We start from the raw sequence: 26,945 nt of genomic DNA, 5'->3' as shown, positions 1-26,945 counted from the left end.
TTCTTGATCATTATTTCTCACACTATTTGTAACAAATGCTTCATATTACATTATCTATTGCAAATTTTGGATTTCTGTTGGAGTAGATATTTAAAAGTGGGGAATTTTGTTTCTATTCAGGCAGCCACCTTAATGAGAAGTTTCTATATAGGTTTGCTTTAATTTTTTTCTGAATATATTTTTAATAAGAATTCAAAATACCAGTTTTATAAGGATTAGAAGAATAATTACTCCTTACAAAATTCTGAATGACTTCTTACTTGGCAAATTTAATGACATTTATACAATTCTTTTCCTTAATCTTTTTGCAGCAGAGAAGTAGATTTTAGAAATTATCTAATTCAACTCTTTCCTTTTAGAGATGGGCAAACTAAGACCCAGAAAGAAATATACCATTTTTACCTCCATTGACTTACCAAAAATTCATTTTTTAATCCTTTCTAATTTAGCTTCAAATCTCATAATGTGACTGAATCTGTTCTTTTCAAGGTTACCACGTATCTGTTAAATTGTGAGACTTGATGGCTTTTTTCTTAGTCCTCATTCTTCTTGACCTCTGTGTTGCTTTCGATACCACTTGACTCCTTTCCTGGATGCTTTTTCTCCCTTAGTTTCTATGATACTGTTTTTTTTTTTTTTTTTTTGCTTAATCATTGTCCATGTCATGTCTCCTTTTATATGAAGAAGTTACTGCATTCTGCTCCCTGCTGCTAATACTCTGTTTTACAAAACTTTTGTGTATGTATATTTTATATATGTTTTTGTGAGTATATGTTGTCTCCTCTGTCCTTATAGGCAAGGAACTCTTCCCCTAATATTTAGTTCATTGTTAGTTCTTGCCAATTCACTTTTCAAACATTTTCCAAATCTGCCCCATTCCAATTAGCCTTTTTGCTGTTGGTCTGTTTACATTGCAGTCCGTTATGACTATAGCTTCCAAAGCAATCTCTCTAAAGTACAAGTCTGTGTTTCTCACCTACACATAATTTTTCAGTGGCTTTCTATTGTTTGTGGGATAATATGGGAATTCTTCAGCTTGGTATTTAAAGCCTTTTACACTCTTGCTCTATTCTACTTTTCCAGAAATATTTCACATTTCTTCCTTTTATGCTCTTTACCTCTGTGCTTTTTTTCCCTGAACTTGGTATTGTATCTCCTTTTCCCAAGTTTTTGCCAAACCTATCTGTCCCTTGTACCTGGGAATGTTCTTCCCCTCTTCTCTACTTAGGATCTTTATCTTTCATCAAGGCTTAGCCTATGTTCCACTTCTCACAGAAAGCCTCTAGTGATACACTTAATTGTTAGCACTTTTTCCTTATTCAAATTATTATGTATTTAATTATCTTTGTAAATGCCTGTATCCCACATATAATACAATGCCTTTCATAATGGTCAATTAATAATTTTATGTTGAATATTGAATCAAATAGTGTCAGAATTTGAACCCAGATTTCTTGATTATAACTTCATTGCTTTTTTGACTATACCACTCTGATTTATTTTCTGTGGATCTTTTCTGGTTCTATTATGTCTTTTTTTGAGATGGAAGAACTAAATCTATACATCATATTTCATGTGAGATTATAGCATAGATTTTATAAAAATGGGAGACCATTTGTTTTATTTCATTGCTTATAGTCAATGGCCAGAAGTCCATCAACCAACATATAAAATTGGGTTTATCAACAAATATAACTTTGCTTTATATTAGACTTGCCAACATTATAACTTAACTGCTACTCTTTTGCTAAATCACTCACATGGCTTTATGAGATATTCTAACTAGTTAACATTACTGGGTTTTTATAACATGAAAGTCTTTTTGGATCTTCAGAAAAGTTGAAGAACTTTTATTAAAAATGATAAATGATTTCTGAGCCTTGGGGAAATTTACTGTTATACATTCTTATCTCACTTTTCATATCTTTAAACCAGTTAATTCTCCTTTCATGACTAAACTCTTAGAATGACTTGACTCTTTTTGAAGAATCAGGTTGTTATTTTGATATTTGCTCCTTGAAACTTTGAATGTACACATTTTTAGAATGGTAAGTATTATATTTAATAGAAGTTTTACTTTTTAATGGAATTTGGCTTATACCAATAGGGTAGTCAAGAAGGATATATTTGTTGCATTCTGATATGTTTCTGACATATATTAAACATTACATCTATATATTTATGCACATATACACAAATATATATGTATATACACACATATTCATGTATTTTTCCTTGTTTGGGCACAGTTTAAATGACTTCAGGTTATATGTATGCTTAAAACAGGGAAAAAGCTTATAAATTTACTTTTCAAGTTGGCTTTTACAGGTTGCTTTCCGCTTGTTCTGATTCCTAGCCTGTGTTTGCTTTTGTCTAAAGACTTGTTTGTATTTATTTATGCCTGACAGAAATTCTTACACCATTTCATATTTCTTCCCAGCAGATGGCAGGCTCTTCCATTCAGCAAATTTACCTGGCTTCATTCTTTTTGGTAGCAGTAATTTATATTGGTTTAACAGCTTCCTTTTTTGACACATTTCTTACAAACTCTAAGGAACAATTTACACCAGTTCAGTGGAGTTTTGGGATCTTAGCACACCATTTAAGCCAATGTCTAGTGGGACTGTGGAAAGAGCAATGTATTTGAATTCAGAAGATTGAATTCAAATCCTGGCCTGGCTATCTGTTTTTGAACCATCTATTTTATATCTGCTTTCAGGGAGGAGTTTCAGATGTGGTTAAAGTTTGTGGAAATATAGCTTCTTTGGATAGAAAAGTTAGTGACTTATTTACTTGAGTGGGGAGTATTTTTGAACTTTTGTTATTATGGAAAGAAATAGCTTCCCAAAGAAAGCTTAGTACCCATAGCTTACTGATATACATTTTAATTCAAAAATTTTACAAATACATGCTTCTTGGAGAATGCTAAGGCTTCCTATTTCTTTCCCATGGAACTTAAGAGGAAATCAGAAGAGAGGAAGAAGAAACTTTTGACTCTGACCTTGCCTTCATAGTTTGGTTGAATTCTTCCCCACCAGTCTTGAGTGCTTTAAAGCAAACTAAAATTGTCAGGATTCTTCTCATAAGTGGTAGAAAATCCCTGAGGAGACCTTGACTTTGTCAAGCCTCTCAGAAATCCTCAGGCCTGGAAGCCAGTCGCTAGGTTACATCTTTAAGAGCCCTACCTCACCAAAAACTTTCCAGGCCTAAGATCTTTAAGATAGTTCTGAGTTCCTCCAGGGATTGAAAGGGTATATTGCTAGTGACCCTGAGGGCACTTCTCAGCAGGTTGTTGGAAACTCGTCTTGTTCTTTGCAGCAGTTGGTTATTAACATAGCCCATATCATGTCACATTTGTTTAATTTTTTTTGAATGATCTTTTTTTGATTATTTTCTTCCTGTTGTCATGTCTAAAGGCATAAACTTTGATTCCAAAATCAGAATACTTGAAATATATCTATTCAATAAATGGAAACTTAACAAAGCAAGAATTAGTATGTAAATAATAAGCAGCGAAATTTCAATAAGGAAATGACATGGATGACTTACTCCAAGCAGTTATTCAAAAGCACAATTTCCTTTAAGCAATTCATCACTTTTCCAAAAATCTTCCCACTTCTTTAGATCTTTTCTGGGCCTGACAGATATCTACCAGAGCTAATATGGGGAATGTACATCTAACTTCCTTATGTAGGAAAGGATGGAATTTAAGGGAATGTATTTCTTCTCCTTTTTTATGGTATTTACAGTAACCTTTTCAGACATAGCTTTATTAAATGGAGATAATTGCCTATTTTTATATTAATCATAATAGCTGATCAAATGAAATAATGTACTAAATAATAAATAAATAAAACCTACAATCCTATGGAAATGTTATTTTGTCTGAGTGACTTGTGGCTATTTAAGTAATGCTTTTTCCACATATTACAAATTTGGGATTTTTCTGTTTTTCTGAATAAACTGAAAATGTAATGAACATATATATATCTATTTTATGGATATACACTAATTTAGAAAAAGTAATAAGCATTCAGTTATGTAGTATCTCTCTTTCATCTAATGGGAGTTCAAATTCTAGCTCAAAGTAAGTTGTAGTTGTATTAGTCTCCATAGTAAGAACACTTAATTTACCAGCCTCTTATAAGAATGAATAAGCCTTCAGAGGAAGAGTTTGCTCCCACTAATAATGTTTCCATTATCACTTTGCTTCCACTATGAGTACCACTATTACTGCTGCCATCCCAGGAACTCTTAGCCCTGCTGCTAGAGCTCCAGAATTGCTCTGGAACAAGTATTAGGCAATCCCTACCCCAGGAAAGAAGGAAGTAAAGGGAATTCTCACACCTGCTGCTACTTGCCACTTGGGCTGGGGGTGAGGTATGGTGATGTTTTTATTTATAGTTTTGAGGTTCTAGCAGTGAAAGGGTAACTTTAGCAGACCCTGATAGAGAAATGCCTTCTGTGCTATTGAGGATGAAGGTAAAAAGGTTTGATTAGGTATTGAAGAAATGCTTCTAGATAGTTGCATTTGAACTGAAAAGATTTTTTTCCAATAAAAGTGTTATGTAATGATTAGTTTTAATAATACCATTGTACTGTAGTTAGGTGATATTAGATTAAAAAGATTCTTATGAGTTGACCTGCAACCCTAATCATTATTTATAATAATTTCTTTTAGGATGCAAGTGATTTATTGAAAGACTTTTGTAATATAACTACTCTTTGTAAGTCAAAGGCTGTTAATAGTAGAATTAATATTATTACACTTAGATGAACTCTTCATAGAATTATGATGGACTCTTACAAATTATCTAGTTCAACCATTAGTTGTTCTTCATGCTCAAAGAGGACCAAAATTATATCACTATACTGGGGTCAAGGAACAGTGTGTTGAGCTCTGGTTGACCAGACTAGTGTAATCTTGGAAGACTCTACAACAGGTCTGGAACAAAAAATGCATATAAACATTTGGAGTGGAGATATCTTTTAATTTATAAATCTCATGTTTCTTATGAAGTACTACTATTCTTCTTTTCTCATAGAGCATAGTACTTTCTTTAGTATGGGTATGCTATGCTGTGTGGTTCTTTGTCAGTATCTTCCATGTCTCACAATTGATCCCAGAGTTCTTTAATGAGACAGTGAGAATGTCTTTGTATAACTTCTTCTAACTTCTTGTGCATACTTGCCTTTTTTGAGTTCTCTGTAAAATAGTCTTTTAGCAAATGAATATTTGGCATTTGAACAATGTGGCCAGCCCATTGGACTTCTGTTCTCTGCAGAAGAGTTTGAATGCTTAGCATTTCAGTTCAAGAGAGGACCTCAGTGTCTTTTAGTACCTTATTTTTCCAGGTGATCTTTAGAATCTTCCTAAGACAATTCAAATGGAAGCAATTCAGTTTACTGGCATGGTTCTGGAAAACTGTTCATATTTCACAGGTATACAACAATGAGGTTAACATGATGGCTCTGTAGATCTTCAGTTTGGTGAGCAGTCTAATAATACCTCTTCTCTCCCACATTTTCTTCAAAATTCCCTAAAGATTGAGCTAGGTTTAGCAGTACATATGTCAACCTCATCATTTATGTGTCCATATCTGGAAAGCATACTACCAACATAAGTGAGCTTATTCTTAGAAAAATTCAAAAATTTTCAAATCGCTATAATCATTTGACTCCAAATGGAATGTGAATAGTGTGTTGCTGGCTGGTGGAGAACCTCTATTTTCTTGGTGTTAATTGTCAGGCCAAAATTAGGGAAGAAGTAGAGAATTGAGTCCCATTTTCTTGTATCTCTCAGCCTTAGAGACTACTTTTTTCCCACTTTTGTCTTGGCTTGTAGCCTTTTCACATTAAACTATTTGTCATCAGCATGATTTGAATTCCATCTTGAGCATCCTCAATAAATGGTCATCCAGACTTTATTTGAAGATTTGCAGTAATAGGGAATTTTAACTGCTAACGCAGCTCATGCAACTTTGGCATAGCTCTAACTGTTAGGGAGTATTTCTTTTTGTTGAATTAAAATTTCTTCTTATAATAATAATACTTGTATTTACATATGATCTATATTTCCATGTGATATTTGTACATGAAGTTTACAAAGCCCTTTCTCCACAAAAAACTTGATAAGATAGAAAGTACAGATATTTTCTCCATTTTACCAAAGAGAAAATGGACTCACAGAGATGAAATTACTTAATCAGGAATCACATAGCAGGTAAGGATCAGAACTAGGATTAACACTCTTAAATTTCTTGTCTCCAAGTCCATTGAGGATTGGGCATAAGAAAAATAGGCAGGTGCTTTTAGTTAAAGAGAGACATACATAGAAATCTATGGTATAATAGCAGTCAGGATGCTGTGAATGAAATCAGCAAGGAGATTGGGAAAGACATCCTCTTAAATAGCCAAGAGAGGAGGGGGGATGGAGAACCCATAATTGTTAGATTGAGAATGACCATGCAGCTCCCTGATGAGGGTGATTATAGCTCAGTAGCCATTTATGTTTTAAGATTTCATGTAAATTTGGCATAGAAAATTTTCTTCGATGTCTGCTGTTGTAAAGATTACTCCTATCTTGGGCAGCCTTATGGGTCTCCTTTAAGAAACTAGCAAAGTCATTTTACTTCCTTGTTTCATTCATATAATCAACCCAAAGGGAGTAGAATTTAGAAATTTAACTTGCCTCTTGGCTAGTCTCTTGGGAATCCCTTGCTGGTAGTGTTGATTCTCCAGAAGAAGCAAAGTATTGTTTTAAACATATTTTTTATAATGGGCAGGCTGCTAGGGTGGGATAGAGGATTGTACAAGTTCTGCTGTCAGATGGAATAATACAGAAAGAGGTATAACTAGGATCAAGACTGGGGGAATACTGGAGCCACAGATGCTGTTTAGCCTGTGTTTTGAACAGTTAAATGGAAGATACTTCTAGTCCTACAAAAATCCCTATACTGTATAAAAGCCAATTAAATGAGTGTCTGACAAATAATAATAAATATATCTTATACCCCATACATTGACTTTTTAATTTTCAATTTAGTAGAATAGCTTTTTTCTCCTAGAGGCAATTGGAGTTAAGTGACTTGCCCAGGGTCACACAGCTAGGAAGTGTTAAGTGTCTGAGACCAGATTTGAACTCGGGTCCTCCTGACTTCAGGGCTGGTGCTCTATCCATTGCACCACCTAGCTGTCCCATAGAATAGCTTTTTATTGCAATTTTTATCTTGTGACTGCTCATTTGATTTTTAAGCTTGGCTTTAGGCTAAAATACTAGGCATGCATTATATGGAGAGGCCTTTTATTTATTTTTACTCTGAATTTAAACATCAAATGAAATTAACATTTTGGGAAATGTGCATAGTAGAAGAAGAAATGAAGATTACACATGAAACTGAATTTCTGTTAGGTACAGTTATTTCAAATATCTAATAAATTCATCATGTGTAACTTTCAAAGCTATCCTGTTTGTTGTGATTTTTTCCTGGCTTCCCTTCTGTTTTCTTCACTTTATTTTTTTCTTTCAGTGACAGTTTTTTCTTCTTTAATTTGGCAAACCTTATCTATGCCTTCCCCTCTCTCCCCTCACCATTACTTCACTGGGGGAAAAAAGAAAAATGAGACCCTGTAATAAATATATGTAGACAAGCAAAAGAAATACTTATAATAGAAGAATCTGAAAATGTTTAGAGTACTCTACATTTTTAATCCATCATATCTCTGTCAGGATGTAGATTGCATGATCCATAGTTGTTGTTCTGGAATCATGATTGGTCATTGCATTGATAAGACTTAAAATCCTTCAAAAAATTTTATAATGATATCATTATTTTATAAATTTGTCTGCTCACTTCACTCTGCGTGTTGGGAAGAAGGGAATAATGATTTGAGAAAAACAGATAAAGAGTATAACCAAGGGCGACAGATGCTCACCAAAAAAAGAAACATAGATGTGAAAATTGGTAGAATGAGATAGAGACAAGGAATATAACAGAGGCAGAGAGATGTTGGCAAAAACAGAAGATGCTGCTTGGGAGAATGAAACAGGAAAAATGGATAAGCATTGTGAAACAAAGAGACATAGAATCCAAGACACAAAGCTAGAGAGGTGTCCTTTCTCCACCCTCCTGTAAGGTTATCTCTCAGGGACAATATGGTAATAATAACAAAAAATATTTGTAGTAACATTTGTATAATATCTATTCTATGCAAGACACTGTGCTAATCCCTTTACAATCATTATCTTATTTGAGCTTTACAACAACTCTTGAGAGGTGGTTGCTGTTATTATTCTCATTTTATAGGTGAGTAACCTGAGACAAACACAGGTTAAGTGATTAGCTCAGGGTTGCACAGTTAATAAGCATATGAGGCTGGATTTAAATTCAGAATTTTACTGACTCCATGCCTGGCACTTTATCCACTGTGCCATGGGAGAGGGAGAGTCTCTTTTTCTGTCTCCATTTTTATTTAACTTTTAGTTGGCTTTTTGAGATTCTATAGACTCATATTATCTACAAAAACTGATAATTTTATTTCTTTACATTTTTTTCTTGCCTTATTGTTATACCCAGTATTTCTGGAACTGTTAAATAACTGTGGTGGTCAGGAATATTATTGCTTTAGCAATATTCTCTTGTGGTAAGGGCTTCTAGTCTTTCTCCATTATTTATAATGTTGGTTCTTATTTTTAGATGGCTTCTTAACCATATAAAGTTAAAGTTCATTTAGTCTGAATCTTTCTAATATTTTTAGGAGAAATTGATGTGGGATTTTTGTCAAGACCTTTTTCAGCATCTGTTGATGTAATAATATGCTTTTTTAATTATGTTATTAATATGATCTTTTATATTTATAGTTGTCCTTATCTATTGATTCAACTTTTCATTCCTGGTATAAATTCAATCTGATCATTAAAAAAAATTTAAAAATGTGTTGTTGCTATCTCTTTGCTGATATTTTATTTACTATGTAGGCATTGATAATCATTAGTGATATTATTTTATAGTTTTCTTTGTATCCCTCTAGTTTAGATATCAAGACCATATTTGCATCATTCAAAGAGTTTATAAGTTCATTTTTTAAAATCTAGCATTTCACCTGTGAAAGGGTAGAGCCCAAATCCTTAAAGTCTTAGTTATGTTGGCTTTAACCTTTTCTTAAATACCTGGTTTTTGAGATGCAGAGTACCTGGAACACTTTTTGATGTGAGTTTTTAGTACATTTCTTTTGTATCTTTCTGTGTGGTTGACTGAGAAAGTAGCCTACATTGTACTCAATGTTCATTGCTCTTCTGTTGACTTTTACAGGGACCTATATAATATTAAAAGAACAGAATACATTTTTATCAAGAACAGGTTATGTCAGACTAATTTACTTTTTTTGATACAATTAACTGGTAGATCAGGAGGAGACTGCAGATATTGTTTATCTAGATTTTAATGAAGCATATGAGTGTCTCATGTTGTTGAGAAAAAGATAATGTGACCTAGATAGAGAACTAATTGGATGGCTGGATCCAAAAAGTAACCATCTGTCATTTAATGTTATTTTGGAAATTCTTTGGTGAAGTGCCCTGGGGATATGTTGCTTGGCCTCGTGCTGTTTTAACTGCTTTTATGAACGACTTGGTTAAAGATACAGATACTGTACTTATCAGATTTGTAATTGATATAAAGCAGAAAAGGATACTTAACTTACTGGATGACAAAATCAGTATCTACAATATTCTGGCAGTCTTGAATGTTAAGCCAAATTTGATAATTTATAGGGATAAATATAAACCTTATGTTATTTCAAAAAATCAGTTCCAGAAATTTAAAATGGGGAAGTATGACCAGAAAATAGTTCATCTTTAAAAGAATCTGGGGATTTCAGTGTGTTACATAATTAGACATGACAATATGACTCCAGAATTTTCCTCAAGACTTCTTTTTTTGCTTCATATATAAGTTATTAAATCTTGTCAATTAAAACTCAATAGCATCTTTTGAACATTTTTTTAGTTACATTACTCTCATCTTACTCTAGTCCATTATTCTTTACCTGGTCTGTCATGTTAGTACCTTTAAAAATTATTGCTATATTTTTTCACCATCACTATTCTCATGTAACTAGCCCATTTTCATTTCCTATTATGAAATTTCTCTTTGATATCTTTTAATCCTAAACTTCTTCATAGTTCCTCATTGGTTTTGTGTTACAGTTTTGTCATGCTAATCATGTACCTCTCCATTTAATTCTTTGAAGACTTTTATTCTTTGTCTTTTTACCAATAATAACATAGGTAGATTGTTGCTATTAAGAAGATAGGCTTTTGCTTTCATGGGAAGTATGGGTACAGTAAAAGAGCTTTGTGATTTCCCAAAAGCAACCCAACTTATTTTTTTCCTATTTAACTCTGGTTCTAGCTTATTGTCCATCTATACTGTTTGATTCAGATTATATAATACTGATGGACAAGCACTATAGGTCTTTTATCTAAATGTCTGTTGTTATCTGGACAATAGACATTCATGATCCATGGATAGTCAGGTCAAACTCTTTTGATTGATTGTAATATGGAAGAAGGAAAGATATGTGAAGAAAGATAATGAGTTTAGGCTTAAGATGCCTGCAGACATATAGTTTAAGTGTTCAGTAGCATGTGTTGTTACGGAGATGGAGTACAAAGGATCAAGAAAGAGAATATAGATGAAGAAAAAAAGGTGGCCTAGGATTGAACCTATATGAACACCTATAATTATGGGAAATAATATAAATGATGAACCGGCAGAGGATAGTGATAAGAAATGGTTGCATAGGTAGGAGACAAATCAAGAAAGGGATAAAAGAGTCCCAAAAAACCCAGAGAGGAGAATGTCTTCAGAAGGAAAAAGTGATCAATAGTATCAGATGTTGAAGTTATTAAATGTTTATAATGTGCAGCAGTCCTGAAGGAAACAAGGAAGCAGAGGGGAAAGCATTCCAAATGTAAAGGACAAACAGTAAAAAGGCATGGTGTTAGAGAAAGTGTCATATTTGAAGAACAATAATGCCAGAGTTGCTATGGAGTAGTAAAGTTGTAAGACCAAAAAAATGAGTCAAGTTGTGAAGGCTCTAAGAGGTAAATGTGATTTTATATATATAGACTAGAGAAAAGCCAGACCGGGTGAAGATTGAGAAATGGATAGTTTTAATAATTAAGATAATATGATATAATAATATAATTATAGAAATATAATTAATTGGAACTTCTGAAAGGGTAGTTTTAGTTGAGTGATGAATTAGAAAACTAGATTGCAGAAGATATGGGGGGAAAAGGAGTGGAGTCACTAATTGTGGATGGCTTTCTCAGTGAGTTTAGCCACAAAGGGACAAAGGACAGAAGCAATAGTGAAATGATTAGATCATGTGAAGGTTGGGTGGTGTTGTTTTTCCTTATAGTGGAGGAACACATTTGAGTGATATAGGCTGGATGTTTTTGAAAAATGGACTCTTTTTTTTTTTCAGTGACATGTAAGACCAAGGTTCTCAGCTTATGTGATGGGAAATAAGTGCCATGGGAAATTTGGGGAAGGATAAAAATTTTTTTGGAATAGTTATTATCATAAGCAAGATAGAAAATCAATAAGGGATTATTAAAAGGTTGGGTTTTTTTATTTTGTTTTTTTGCTTTGCTGTAGTGAGAGCCCAATTGAAATTCTTTAGCAAAAGTTTGTGGTGGACCTAGTCAATATAGTTTTGTGATTTTTTTCTCTTGCTCCATTCAGTAGCACATAAATAGGAATTAAGATAGCAGAGGATGGAAGAAATTGGGGATCAGCAAGACAGGTTAGTGATAGGATAAATAAGCAAGGAGCTCAAGCGTAAAAGATAGTATAGCATTCACAAATCATAAAGCAGAGGAAAAGCTAGAAAGACAAGAGACTATTATCATATAATGGAATTTCAGAGTTTATGAACATTGAAGTAGAACATTTGTGGGTTATGATCATCTGTTTGTAACTAAGGTGGAGTGGAAGAGTAGATCAAGAGAAATGAGTGAACCAAGGAACTGAAAAGTTAGAGTTTTTGAGAGCATATTAGTATATACTCAATCTAATCTCATTCTTTTTATTAGGTTATGATTGCTAACAATCAAGGACTAATACATATATATATATATATGTATATATATATAGGTTTCTTTGTTTTAAAAGATTATTTGGCTACTAGATTTTATTTAGAATAAATTCACTTTATATTCTCAATCTCACTTCAAAATTAAATTCCCCAGTAAAGTTTGGCATCTAAAACCCCTTTTTTTAGTTCAGTGACTTTTTTCCATTTTCAAACAGGGGTAGTCCATTCAACCTGCTAATAAGCCAGTTGAAGCTAATTAAATGGATAGTATTAATTTCCTTTTTCAGTCATCCAGATTAGATTTCTGGTTCTTCTCATTCCCCTGTATGTGGCAGAAACAGAAATAGAGAAAAAAACAAACTAGGTATCTCCACTTTAAGTATGAAAATCTTCCATTATCATCTTAATAACAATCAAAAGGATGTCATTTCATGTTGGAGGTCTGAAGAAGTAAAAGATCTTCTCCACCCTATCAGACATTTTCTTTCTTTTTTTATTAACATTTTAAAAATTAATTTTATAATTTTAAACATTTTTTGACAGTACATATGCATAGATAATTTTTTTTTACAACATTATCCCTTGTACTCCCTTCTGTTCTGAATTTTTCCCTTCCTTCCCTCCACCCCCTCCTCTAGATGGCAGGCATTCCCATACATATTAAATATCTTATAGTATATGCTTGGTACAATATATATGTGCAGAACCGAATTTTGTTGTTGTTGTTGTTGCAAAGGAAGAATTGTATTCAGAAGGTAAAAATAATCTGGGAAGAAAAAAAAACAAAAACAAACAAAAAAAAATGCTCACAGTTTACACTCATTTCCCAGTGTTCCTTTTCTGGGTGTAGCTAATTCTGTCCATCATTGATCAATTGGAATTGGATTAGATCTTCTTTATGTTGGAGATATCCACTTCCATCAGAATACATCCTCATACAGTATCATTGTTGAAGGGTATAGTGATCTTCTGGTTCTGCTCGTTTCACTCAGCATCAGTTGATGTAAGTCTCTCCAAGCCTCTCTGTATTCCTCCTGCTGGTAATTTCTTACAGAACAATAATATTCCATAACATTCATATACCATAATTTACCCAACCATTCTCCAATTGATGGACATCCATTCATTTTCCAGTTTCTAGCCACGACAAAAAGAGCTGCCACAAACATTTTGGCACATACAGGTCCCTTTCCCTTCTTTAGTATTTCGTTGGGATATAAGCCCAGTAGTAGCACTGCTGGGTCAAAGGGTATGCACATTTTGGCTATCAGACATTTTCAATTATAGTTGTTGATTACATCTAATTGAATATGCATAACAGTGCTCCTTGAAGGACTTGAATGTATTCATTGATTTTTTTTTTCAAATTGAGATAAATCTTCCCAGAATTATCGTTTCAATAACAAAACTGTTTTATTACTATTTAATTAATGAGTTTACTCTAAGGATTCAAGAACTGCTAGTATTTTTTATTAGTTTCCCCTTGCTAATGGTACAAATATATAAATTTGTTATTCACAATACTTCAATTCACAATACAACTGGGAATTGACAAATCTTCTACAGATTGCAAAGCATCTCTGCCTTTAGTAAATAACTTTCTTGCTTTACAGTGGTTTACTATGGCTAAAATATTTAATCTTCTGGTGATCAGATTTCTGACAATATGGTTATTTATAATATGAACTGTCATTATAGAATAAATTTCAGGAAAATGTTGATTTTGAACATTATTTTTCAGTCTAGCTATAACATTAGTTATAGTTATTATATAAATAAATTATATAAATATAGTTATTAGTCTATAACATTAAAGTAACAATTGTTCATTTTTTAACCTAGAAGACTTTTTTCTTGAACATTTTGAATGAATTTGAACAAGTTTTAAATTAGTTTTATCACAAGATATTTTAACTCTGTAACTTGATTTAAAAAAATAAACACTAGATAGTTTTGAAACAATCTTTATTCCTTTAGATCTAAACTAAAAGAATAATCCCATATTTTTCATTTCTGATATATATATATATAGCAGATAAAGATTTTTGTTATGAGAACAATGCCATATTCATCATAACAGCGTCTGTATTGTTTTAAAAGACAAAGCAAAGAACTTGATAGTATGTGTAAAAATTGTATTCATGTGCATGTGTTAGCAATTTTTTTCAAGAACTCGTCCTAAATTATACCCTAAAGCAGCTTTTAAAATGCTTTAAAAATCTATTTCCTTTCTTTTGGTACTTATCCCTTCATATTATCTTTAACTGAGGCAGAGGTTTCTTATATGTAATTGAGGAAACAAATTACAATGTTTTAACAGTGGTGATGCTGGGACAGTGCTATAATCATAGAAACAGAGAATTGATATAAAAATATTCAAAATAAACAGAGAAAAAAAGAAATTTGATTTGGAAGAAGTACTTCTTGGTGGAAATGTTTGAAATATGATATGGTGAGCATATATAAAATGAAATAACCTTGGAGTGACTTTGAATAATTAAGTTATGGCAGGAACTTAAAGGAAATCAGTCATAGCCATGTAGTGTTCCAGCTAACAGACATCATCAATATCATCACATTTAATTGAGATCGAGAATGGTTAAATTATTTAAAAAAAAAAAAAGTCATTAATGGAAGACTTAGCCCAAGAATCCATGAACTTTAATTTCTAACCTAATAATCTTTCTGATACTTTGCTCTGTATTTGAAAAGATGTTTACTGTAGTCTCTAGGAACGCAATGGGTAGTTCATTTAAAGGTTTAATTGATTATATTTTTCCTTTGATACAGAAATCACCTGCAAAGAAGCTGAGCCATGCAATTAGTAAATCTCTGGGTTGTGTACCCACCAGGGAACCCCCACATCCTGTTTTTCCTGAGCAACCAGAGAAGCCACTTGACCTTGCACATATAGTGTAAGTAAAATCCTATGTGTGAGTTATTTTCCTACTGATATCTGACTTTATATATATATTATAGTCAAAGATCAAGTGCTAACTCACAGCCATGGTGTGATTGCTGTTTGGTTCCCTAGGTTTAGGGATATACACAGAAGTTTGGCTCTCAATAATAACTAAATTTAGCAGCTATAATAACAGAAGACTTAATAGATTTTATTTCCATCTATTTCCATTAGCCCCTAAATTTAGAATCCAAAAGAATTTTTTAGTATTTAAGGAAAGAAAAAAAAGTGCTATTGTAGAACATTCTGTTCTTTGCTTTAGATAAAGATCCAAATTATGATCACTAGGGAACCTCTGGAAAAAGTTGAAGAAAGAGGTAGGCACATCGGACCACCCTAACATTTGTACACATCAGATAGAACCTATAATAGCCAAAAGTCCCTTTCTTTATCTATTCACCTTTCTTCTTTTCTAGAGCATTCATAGGAAACAGAACCCCAATCCTCATTTAAGCTTTAGTAGTGGGTTGGAATGTCAGAGACACTTTAGTAATGCTCTTAAGTATTGTGGACCTCTTTCCACTTGTGGTAATATAATTCAAATTACTTAATGGTGAGGAATGAAACAAGCTTGCTTGGGATTTGTTGAATCTTGTATTAACATCTACATATAAGTTTAGGACCTAAGTGTTAGAAACTCATTCTTAAGAAGGACACTAGCATTTAAAAAAAAATCATTACTGCACTAGGTGTAGTACTATTTTAAGTTATTTTGTCCTTGCTTTAAAAGAGACCAACCTTTCTTTATAGCAGAACCTTGAACTACACTGTGGAAAATTTGTTTTAAAATTGATGTAGTTTTGACATGTCAGTCACTGTCCAAAAACAAAACAAAACAAAAAAAAAAACCCCACCACTCTTACATTCTCATAAAATACTTGAATAAAACCATCTAAGATACTGATTGCTTATATTATAAGTAAATCTTCACTTTTTGTAATTTGTCATCTTTTAATAGAAAGGGAGAATGTTTTTTAACTTATAATTTGGAATTGACATTGTATGGTTGTTTTTTAGTGTCGTCATTTATTTTGAGGTGTAATTATGTGAATTTTTTTTTTTGGTCTTCATAAAAGTCTTTCCATGTTTCTTTGAGTTCTCACTATTTGCCCTCTTTTCTATGACAGAAACAAAAGATAAAGGATTTAACTTACCTGATATATAAATTAAGAACATAATGATTAATTTTTATAATCATATTAAAATATATGCATTATGGCCAATTGGGGGGAGAGAGAGAGAGAGAGAGAGAGAGAGAGAGAGAGAGAGAGAGAGAGAGAGAGAGAGAGAGAGAGAGAGAGAGAGAGAGAGAAGGAGAGAGAACGAGAAAGAAAAAGAGAGAAGGGAGAAGAAGGAAGAGGAAGGGAGAGAGAATGATATAACAGATTTACAGAGTGATATAGTCAGATTTGCACTTGGGGAAGATTATTTCAGTAGTAATATGTTGGATGGACTGGAATGGAAGATATTTAAGGCAGGGTGAAAAATTAGGAGGTTGTAGGAATAATTCAAATTGGGGGGTAACAAGGGCATGAATATAAAGTGTTAACCAGCTGAATGGTGGGAAGGTATCAGATGGGAAAGATGAGGTGAAGTTAAAAATAAAAATACTTCTCAATTAATTGACTATGTAAACGAGGGAAAAGGAGTAGCTGGGGATAAATGCTTCTTGGTTGAAAGAATAAATAAATAAAAATTGTTATTCCTTTCCATTATAATAGTATATATATATATATATATATATATATATATATATATATATATATATATATATATATATAGTCATCCATATATATTCAAGTCAAATTAACAACCATTTATTAAGTGTTTACTATGTTCCAGGAACTATGCTAAATATTAGAGATACAAAGAAAAGGAAAACAATATCTGCCTCTTCTTGTCTGAAAACAGATTCACCCAAATCTCAGGCACTCATTGCCTTTGGTACTCTGTTTAGAATAGTGTTGTGCCATGGATGATAGCTCTTCTTAGATGTTGGTTGTTTTAATTTGCCAGTAAAAAAGAGAAAGAGCATTAGAATGGATTAAAGTTGCAGGTCACCAAAAGGGGAATGGATAAGTGCATGTTGCATATGAGTAGACTGAAACAGATCATTAACAAATAGCTGTGTCTGAAAAGTGCTAGCAAAGGATGTTGTAAGAGATAGATGCCTAGAAAATAATATGGGTCAGTCATAAATGAGAAGTATATTCATAGAAAGCTGTCATACTCTGTTGCTATCATATAATGTTAAGTGTTCTAATGCAGAGGTGTCAAACATAGCCATGATCTACATCAGTAGTGGCAGCAGCACTTCCAATTCCCTCTCCCCCTTAACTAGATTAAAATGTAATTGGGAAATATTTAACAAAATAAACAGAAATACAATAAATCATGGATTTTTGTTAACATATGGCTTTTGAAATCAATATGTGACCAGCAAAAATCCTTATGTAAATGTTAGTGACCCTTATGAATTGCTATTACATTCTTTTGTTTCCAGAATCCAGCAAAACAATTTTTTCTTCTCTTTTTTTGTGGCATGCCTTATACTATATGCTTGAAGCCTTGAATTCTCCAACTTGCCACTTTGATAGGTTAGATTGACAATCTACTTCTCTTCTAATTAGTGAACTGATAGATAACTAATTTTTCTTATCCAAATTAACTTCCTTATTGACAAAATATATCTTTATAATTTATAAAGTTCATTAAGAAATATAAAGAGTGAGGTATGAAGATTTTTCAGATAGTATCACAAACAAAAAATTTTCAAGCATTCATACGTATTCCACTATTTTTTGCAGAGAAATAAAATAAAACTGCTTCTTTTTTCCAGAAGTTTTCTTGAAACTTTCAATTTGCTCTGTCAGCATAGCTTATTAAGTATTTGATACAGTCTTGTTGCTAAAAGTTACAAGTTTGAAAATTTATTGTTATTTAAAGACTTTAAGTTTCTAGTATTTAAACCTCATCTCACTTATGAATAATTGTTGTTCATTAAAAACAAGCAAGCTAGTCTTATACCTTTTCAATGAGAAAACAAAACTGTCTGACCTTGATTCTCTGTGAGTCTGACTAAATGTAAGATAAGAAAATGTCCATTGTCTTTCCCCCATGCCCATTGATAAGTCTAGTCTGACAAGGAGAGTGGGACATGAGCCAGAAATTTGAGTCGTCTTGTATTCCCTTGGTGATCTTCTTTCTCTTTTCATTGTTACCTCATCCAAATCTAGATTAAGGATTTCTTTCTCTATGCAGAGAAATTAATTGGTAACTGTTACTTCTGTTAAAGGTTAAAATAAAATTTGTGCCTGTAAAACAAAACTGATTTCTTATTCAGTGAAACTCCTTTATCTTTCTCATAACTAAACTACATGTAAATAAGCAGTACAATTTGAACATTTTCTCCATGTTTTATTTAAAGATTGTAATTGCCTAGGAATCAAATCATTTCTTTAACTAAAATAATACTTTTGAATAATTCCTCTTTATGTTTCATACTGTTGAGTATCCTTTTGTGTTATTGCCATTCTGACACAGAATCAACATACATTTCTGTTCAACAGAACAAAATCTTAATTCTTATTTTCAACTTACTTCTTACACATTCTGAACTTCAGCCAATAAAACAGTTTTAGTATACTTAGAGTATGTTCATTTTTAGATGGAAACTCTTTTGTATGGCACAATAATTTGGCTAGCTTTCTTCTTATTCATCATGTCTTCAAAGAAATGCAATAGGGGGCAGCTAGGTGGCTCAGTGGATACAGCACCAGCCTTGAATTCAGGAGGATCCGAGTTCAAATCTGGTCTCAGACACTTCACACTTCCTAGCTGTGTGACCCTGGGCAAGTCACTTAATCCCAGCCTGGGGGGGGGGGGGGGATGATGATCAAAGAAATGCAATAGAAATTCACTAGACCAGGAGTAATAGAAGAGCATTTATGTCCCAAAGTATGAATAAGGTCTAAATTTTTTTCTTCGTTACTTAGTTATTAAAGTACACTTTTGTGATACTTACTTTAAAATAATAGATGGATCTGAAGTGTAAAAATGGCAATCTTCCTCCCTGCTTCTTCCCCCACCCACTTTTTTAATGAAAATGCTTCTTGTTGGTATCATTTATCAAGCAGAGTACTTTATTGTTTGCTTTTCCCACCACCTGAGCTGAAAAAAGGCAAGGCAGATTGAGGGAGGTAGTGTTCACAAGCAATATATACTAGTGAGAAGAGAAAAGATGAAAGGAAAGAAAAAAAGTATAACTTGGGAAGAAATAGTATGGATAAAATAGGATAAATTATTAATCTTATTAAAATGGAAATGGATAGCAGACTGGATTAAAAGCCAGAGTCCTACAAATGTGTTTACAAGAAACACATTTGAAACAGAGAGCTACAGAATAAAGATAAAAGGCTAGAGCAAAATCTATTTTGCTTCAGCTGAAGTAAAAAAAAAAAAAAAAAAAAAGCAGGGATAACCATTCTGATCTCAGATCAAATAAAGATCTAATTAAAAGGGATAAGGAAGGAAACTGCATCTTGTTAAAGGAATCCATAAATAATGAAGAAATAGCAATACTAAACATATATGCACCAAGTGGTATAGCATCCATAGTTAAGTAAGTTGCAGGAAATAGACAGAAAAACTATACTACTATGGGATCCCAACCTCCTTCTTTCAGAATTAAATAAATCTAACCACAGAATAAATAAGAAAGAAGCTAAGGAGGTAAATAGAATTTTTTAAAAAGTTAAGTATTATAGATCTTTGGAGAAAATTGGCTAGAGATAGATAGGAATATACCTTTTGCTCAGTGGTTAGGGCATAAAAAGCCTCACAATCAAATGCAGAAAGTAGAAAATAGTAAATGAATCCTTTTTAGATCATGATGCAATAAAAATTATGTGTAATAAAGAGCCATGGAAAAATAATTGTTGTTCTGTAAGAAATGACCAGCAGGATGATTTCAGAAAGGCCTGGAGAGACTTACATGAACTGATACTGAGTGAAATAAGCAGGACCAGGAGATCGTTGTATACTTCAACAACAATATTAAATGATGATCAATTCTGATGGATGTGGCCATCTTCAACAATGAGATGAACCAAATCAGTTCCAATAGAGCAGTAATGAACTGAACCAGCTGCATCCAACAAAAGAACTCTAGGAGATGACTGTAAACCACTACATAGAATTCCCAATCCCTCTATTTTTGTCCACCTGCATTTTTGATTTCCTTTATAAATTATAAAGATATATTTTGTCGACAAGGAAGTTAATTTGGATAAGAAATGTATTTATTTACATTTTATTATTTATGTATGTAATTGTACACTATTTCAAAGTCCGATTCTTTTTGTACAGCAAAATAACTGTTTGGACATATCTACATATATTGTATTTAACTTCCACTTTAACATATTTAACATGTTTTGGTCAACCTGACATCTGGGGGAGGGGGTGGAGGGAATGAGGGGAAAAGTTGGAACAAAAGGTTTTGCAGTTGTCAATGCTGAAAAATTACCCATGCATATATCGTGTAAATAAAAAGGTATAATTAAAAAAAAAAAAAGAAAAATAATTAATTGGAAACTAAATAATCCTAAAGAATGAAAGGGGCAACTCTCTCCCCCAATAAAACCTCAAACCAAACAATGAAAGAGACAGTAATTCACTACTTAATTTATTTGACTCAGCAGTTAAATTATTTGAAGGAAGTACTGAAGTTATTTGATATTTCCAGAATTCATCTGATGTAGAGGTTGGCATGGGTGGATCATCATATGTCATTTAAGGTGTGACTATCATACAAGCATACAGATCCACTTACCTTAATATTTTCTTCCTTTACATTTAATGTATCTCCTCAATCATGTAACTTTCCCATCCCATACTACTGAATACTCTCAAGTAGTAGAAAAAGTGATTGAATCAGGAATCACATGACCTGAATCCTCACTTTGCCACTTATTATCTGTATTACCTTGGATAAGTCGTTTTTGCCTCCTGGCCTCTATATCTTCATCTGTGGAATGAAGGTGTTAGACCACATTTCTCTAAGTTTCCTTCCCATTCCAAATTTATATTCCTTTGACTATCAAAATACCATTCCTTCCTAAGGACTTAATAAAAATGTTTTCTCATGCTTGTTTAAAGAGAAAAAGAAATTTAAAAAAAAAGAAGGGGAAAAGGAGAAAAGAAAATTCTGTAAATTTACCCTATTACAACATGAACCATTTCACCCTATTCAGAACAGGCTAATTTTGGATAAATATTAAGCATTTATTAATTGTCTATAAAGAGCAGTTCTGTGGCATAGTGGAGAGAGCACAGGCCTGGAGTCAAGAAGATCTGAATTCAAATCTGGTCTCAGAAACTTTTTAGCTATGTGACTTAATTAACCCTGTTTGCCTCAGATTTCTCATCTGTAAAATGATGGAGAAGTAAATGGCCAACCATCCCAATCTCTTTGCCTAGAAAACCCTAATGGGATCACAAAGAGTCAGATAAACTGAACATGACTGAACAACAACAATAAAATGAACCACACACTATCTCCTAATTGCTAGATATAAAAAGATAGAAATAAAATAGTTTCTGCCTTTGAAGAGCTTACTGTGTAAAGAGGGGAAACAATGAGTATGTAAAGGGGGAAGGCACTAGCAGTTGGGGTGGGGAAAGAACGAGTCAGGAAAGGCTTCAGGTAGTGCTTGATCTGAGCCTTAAAGGAAATTAGGGGTTTTAAGGGCCAGGGATGCCCTAATGATAAGGGATTGCCTTCCAAGTATGAGGAGCAGCCAGCGCAAAGAAAATGGAAGAATGGAGAGCTTTGTCTCAGTCCAAAGACTGATTACCTAAACCATAGTGTAGATAAAGGGAAATGATAGGCAATAAGCTAACTAAATAGGTTGGAACTTTTGTCGAGAGATTTACATGCCAGATAAAAAGGTTGTATTTGCTCCTAAAGATAATAGGGAACCATTGGAGCCAGAGATTTGAGGCAGAGAGACCAACTAGAAGATCCATGCAATGTAAATGTAACAATTGAATGAACTATGATAATGACTGTGTGATTGGAGAGAATACTGATGATAATTCCTGACATCCTAGTCCTAAAATCAAGAATAGCAAGTTTTGAATCCTGACCCAAATATTCAGTATTGGTGTGGACCTGGTCAGTTCACTTAACTTCCTAAGCCTAACTTTTCCTCATCTAAAAAAATGGCTTACGGTTTGGTATGGATTTTTGACTTTCTTTCAAGTTTGAATCTATGATTCTGGACTAGGTAGGAAGTGGGAGAGATGATATTAGAAGCCAGATTCGCCAGAGCTCTTTCAATTACATTGTAGCATTTTTCATCCATCACAGGTGGTCATCAGTCCTAAAGCTGAATGCTTCTGGTTAAGGTGAACTCATTACCTCATAAAGAAAGCTAAGCCACTTTACCCAGTGCCAGATGTTAACTGTGTCTAGTAACTTCTATCAGTTGGTTCTTATTCTTTGTCTTGAAATTTTACAGAATAATCTTCATCCCTTCTTTAAATGATAGCTATTGTAATCTAGGACAAAGCTCCTTAAATTGTGGGTTATTAGCCCATATGGGGTCATGTAACTATATGTGGGCAGTGTAAAATTATGATTTATTATCAATAAATGTTTGCTTTGTATACATATCTTACATACCTATGTACCTGAAGCGGTATAAAAATTTCTCTAGTGAAAAGGGGTCATGAGTGGAAAAAGTTTAAGAAGTGCTACTCTAGGAAACCTCTTTGGTCTTCTCGGCCTAGGCTTTTTTAATGATAAATTCTGTCTCTCAAGATATGCCTTCTTTTCCTACTTTGTCTCTAAATCATGTTTGCAGGATGTTCCTGGCATCCCTGCTAGCTCCCTAATTGTGACGTTAAAAATGGAGTCAATCAAATCACTTGGTAGAACCTCCCTATAAAATTCCTCCTTCTGATACCCCTGTTTTCCAAATTACTTAGCTTTACTAATGCATGAAGCATTGCTAAAAACCAGGAGGAGTCCTACCCATATAATGCTAGAGGAAGAGCAAGGACTGAGTATAACAGTGTTTCCCACTAGGAAACTGATTCTTTTTTTTTTTTTTTTTTTTTAATTTTTTTATTATATATATATATATATTTTATAATATTATCCCTTGTATTCATTTTTCCAAATTACCCCCCCTCCCTCTATTCCCTCCCCCCGACGACAGGCAATACCATACATTTTACATGTGTTACAATATAGTCTAGGTACAATACATGTGTGTGAATATCATTTTCTTGTTGCACAATAAACATTAGAATCCGAAGGTACATGCAACCTGGTCAGACAGATATTAGTGCTAACAATTTACATTCCCCTCCCAGTGTTTCTTCTCTGGGTGTAGCTACCTCTGTCCATCATTGATCAACTGGAAGTGAGTTGGATCTTCTTTATGTTGAAGATTTAGGAAACTGATTCTTGAAGAATCATCATGGATTTTCCTATTCTTAACATGGTTAAAAAAAAAAATCACTGAGCCTAAGGCTCTGGTTGTATCCCTGATGTAGCCGTTCTCTCCTTTTCTACTTTTCTTGACCATGCCATGCCCCTCTCATAAACTCCAGGTGTTCTCTTTTACCTCCAAGAATAAACATGAAATGCCCACTTTTCCATTTAAAACCCTTTCAGCCTGGCTTCTTCTGTCTTTCCTGTCACTACACTCCCCTTCATATACTCAGAAATCTAACTATACTAGTCTTCTTGCCTTTCCTCACATGCAGCACCCCATTTCACTCACAATATTGACTGTCAGGCCATCAGTAAACAAGTATTACACGCCTCCTATGTCTCAAGCATTGTGCTGAGCCCCAGTGATACAGAGAGACCAAAAAAAAAATAGAGTTCACAATCTATTGAGGGAAATAACAACCTAGCAAATATATACAGATGAGCTATATTGAAGTTAGATAGGAAATAATTAAGAGAAGGAGGCACTAAAATTAAGATGGATTGAGTAACACATCCTTTATTATTTAATTTCCTTTTCAAAAATCTGTAGTGGTTCTTAAATGTCTACAAGATAAATATTGGCATTCAACTATCTTTTCTCTACCTGGTTTCTAACTATAATTGTGTATTTTCACTTCTGTGACTTTGTTCATATATTCCCTTTTGTCCTCATTTCAACATATTGCCATACCTCTATTTGTCCGCAAAGCATTTTTCCAACATAAATATTCTGGCACATTTTAGGAATGATTGCTATATTCACAGTGCTGTTCTAGATGCTGGATGGGATAGAAAATTTAGTCAAGTAGGTGGTGTAGTGTATATAGAGCACTGAGCCTGAGGTCCTACCTCAGATATCTGTAAAGTGGGGATCATAATATCACTTACCTCCCCGGGTTGTTATAAAGATCAAATGAAGTAATAATTGTTAGTTAGCACAGTGCCTGACACATAATAAGTGCTATGCAAATGTTAGCTGATATCATTATTGTTATTATTAAGCTCATTAATTTTGGAGAAAGATGTGCCAGTTTCCTTTTTTAAAGCTATTTTATTCTCCTTGATTCTAGAATTCACCTTGAATAAAAACCTTGCTTCCAGACTTTTCCTTCCTTTCTTAAGAAACTGATTTTAAAGAAACTTCTCTGTTGACTGATTCTTGTACCTTCAGACACACCCATGCCTTCCTATCTTTAAAAAAAGTCATAAATCCTTTTGCTTGACCCTGATGTTCTTTGTGGCCTTCATTAGGCAGTTGGACCACACACATTTGAGTGCTTACTACATATAAAATTCTCTACTAATCACTGTGGAAGAGAGAAGAACAACTCTTAAGTAATCCATAATGTTCTAATAATAGCTTGCACCTTATGGTTTTCAGAGTATTTTATAGTTCAGAGTATTTTGCTCATACTTTTGTGAAATAATATAAACATAGTTAATCCCATTTTGTAGAACAGAAAATAGAGTTGTGAGGAAGCTTGGTGTTATAGAGAATATGCTGTATTTGAGGTCAAAAGACCTGAGTTCAAATCCTGCTTCTTTTAACACTTACTAGTTGTATGACTGAGGTCAAGTCACTTTGCTCACTGAGCTTCAATTTCCTCATCTGTAAAATGAAATGATTACACTAACTGGCCTGAAAAGTTCCTTCTAGTTCTAAATATATGATCTTATACTTGTAACTCATTAGAATTTTCTCATTATTATGACAGTCAGAAGGAATATATATAGACCGAGGACACTGGTGTGAGTTGAATATGAAGAGATAATCTCTTTTTTAAAAAATGATGAAATTGAGGGGCGAGAGAGCTATGTACCAGGAGAAAGGGAAAGGGAGAAGTGGAATGGTCCAAATTATTTGCCATAAAAAGAGGCAAGAATAAGCTTTTACAGTGGAAGAAGGGGAGGTGAGAAAGTGAACCTTATTCTCATTAGAATTGGCTCAAAGAGGAAATAACATACATACTTAATAGGGGTATAGAAATCTTTCGTACCCTATAGGAGAATAGGAGGGGAATAGAATATGTGAAAGGAGAAAGGGTGATAAAAGAGAGGGCATATTGGAGAAGGGAATGGTCAGTACCTAACTACTTTTGAAGAGGAACAGGGTGAAAGGAGAGAATAAATAAGAAGAAAGAGTTAGCAATAATAATTCTCAAAAGAATTTCAAAGCAAGTTTTTCTGATAAAGCCTCATTTCTCAAACATAGAGGGAACTGAGTTAAATGTATAAAAAATAAGAGCAATGTCCCAATTGATAAATGATCAAAAGATATGATCTGTGCCCAAAGGGCTATAAATTTGTGCATATTCTTTGACCTAACAATACCACTACTTGGCATGAATATCAAAAGAGATTTTTTAAAAAGGAAAATGACTTATATGTATAAAAAATATTCACAGCAGCTCTCTTCTCAGGGCAAAAAACTTGGAAATTGAGGGGATGCCTATCAATTAGGGAATGGCTCAATAAATTCTGGTGTGTGTTTAAGATAGAATATTGTTGTTCTATGGGAAATGATAAATAGGATGCTCTCAGGAAGAAAAAAACTCTGGAAAATCATCTATGAAGTCACAGAAAGTGAAATGTACTATATAGCAATATTCTAAGATGACCAGATGTGAATGATGAAGAATCCTATCCATACCTAGAGGAACTGATTTTGTTTGAATACAGACTGAAGCATTCTTGTTCTCTCTTTCTTTCTCTTTTTTCCTCCCTCTGTCCCTCCCTCTTTCTCTCTTTCTCTCTCCTTCCCTCTTTTCCTCCCTCTCTCCTTTTCCTTCCCCCATCTCTCTCTCCCTCTCTCTGTGTCTCTGTCTCTCTCTGTCTCTCTCTGTCTCCCTCTCCCTCTCCCTCTCCCTCTCCCTCTCCCTCTCCCTCTCCCTCTCCCTTTCCCTCTCCCTCTCCCTCTTCCTCTCCCTCTCCCTCTCCCTCTCCCTCCCTCTCCCTCTCCGTCTCCCTCTCCCTCTCCCTCTCTCCCTCTCTCTGTGTCTCTCTCTCTCTCTCTACTTAATTTTTCTTGAGAGTTTTTATTTTCATTAGGGTGGGAGAACTATTTTTTTTTCACAATTTGACTTTTAAGGAAATGTTTTATATAACTTCACAAGTAGTTTCTTAATTGTGGGTGGGGATAAGGAAGAGAATCTAGATATCAAAAGATTTAGAAACATGTAAAAAAAACTTTTAAATGTAACTGGGGGGAAATATTACATAAATAAATAAAAATTTAAAAATAAATATGTGATCTTATGATTTAGAAAGGTGAGGAAACTTGCTTAGAAACACATAGCTAGTACATGTCAGAGCTTGAACTTTAGGGATCTTGGATACACATAGTTCAGTCTATTCTCTTGACCTCAGCTTTTG

General features: G+C 33.5%; 1 protein-coding gene across 23 annotated transcripts in view; it reads left to right on the top strand.

Annotated features, from left to right (window-relative positions):
* The window catches only part of DTNB (dystrobrevin beta), a 366,632-nt gene that overhangs the window by 152,625 nt on the left and 187,062 nt on the right, over positions 1 to 26,945 (top strand). For all 23 annotated transcript variants that reach the window (XM_074300084.1, XM_074300076.1, XM_074300075.1 and 20 more), the window contains one exon: positions 14,896 to 15,020. In XM_074300084.1, the coding sequence (XP_074156185.1) occupies positions 14,896 to 15,020 (125 nt within the window). The remainder of the gene's footprint in view (positions 1 to 14,895; positions 15,021 to 26,945) is intronic.

This window comes from Sminthopsis crassicaudata, chromosome 3 (assembly GCF_048593235.1).
Source record: "Sminthopsis crassicaudata isolate SCR6 chromosome 3, ASM4859323v1, whole genome shotgun sequence".
Lineage (NCBI taxonomy): Eukaryota > Metazoa > Chordata > Mammalia > Dasyuromorphia > Dasyuridae > Sminthopsis > Sminthopsis crassicaudata.
This window is presented reverse-complemented; position numbering and strand designations above follow the sequence as displayed.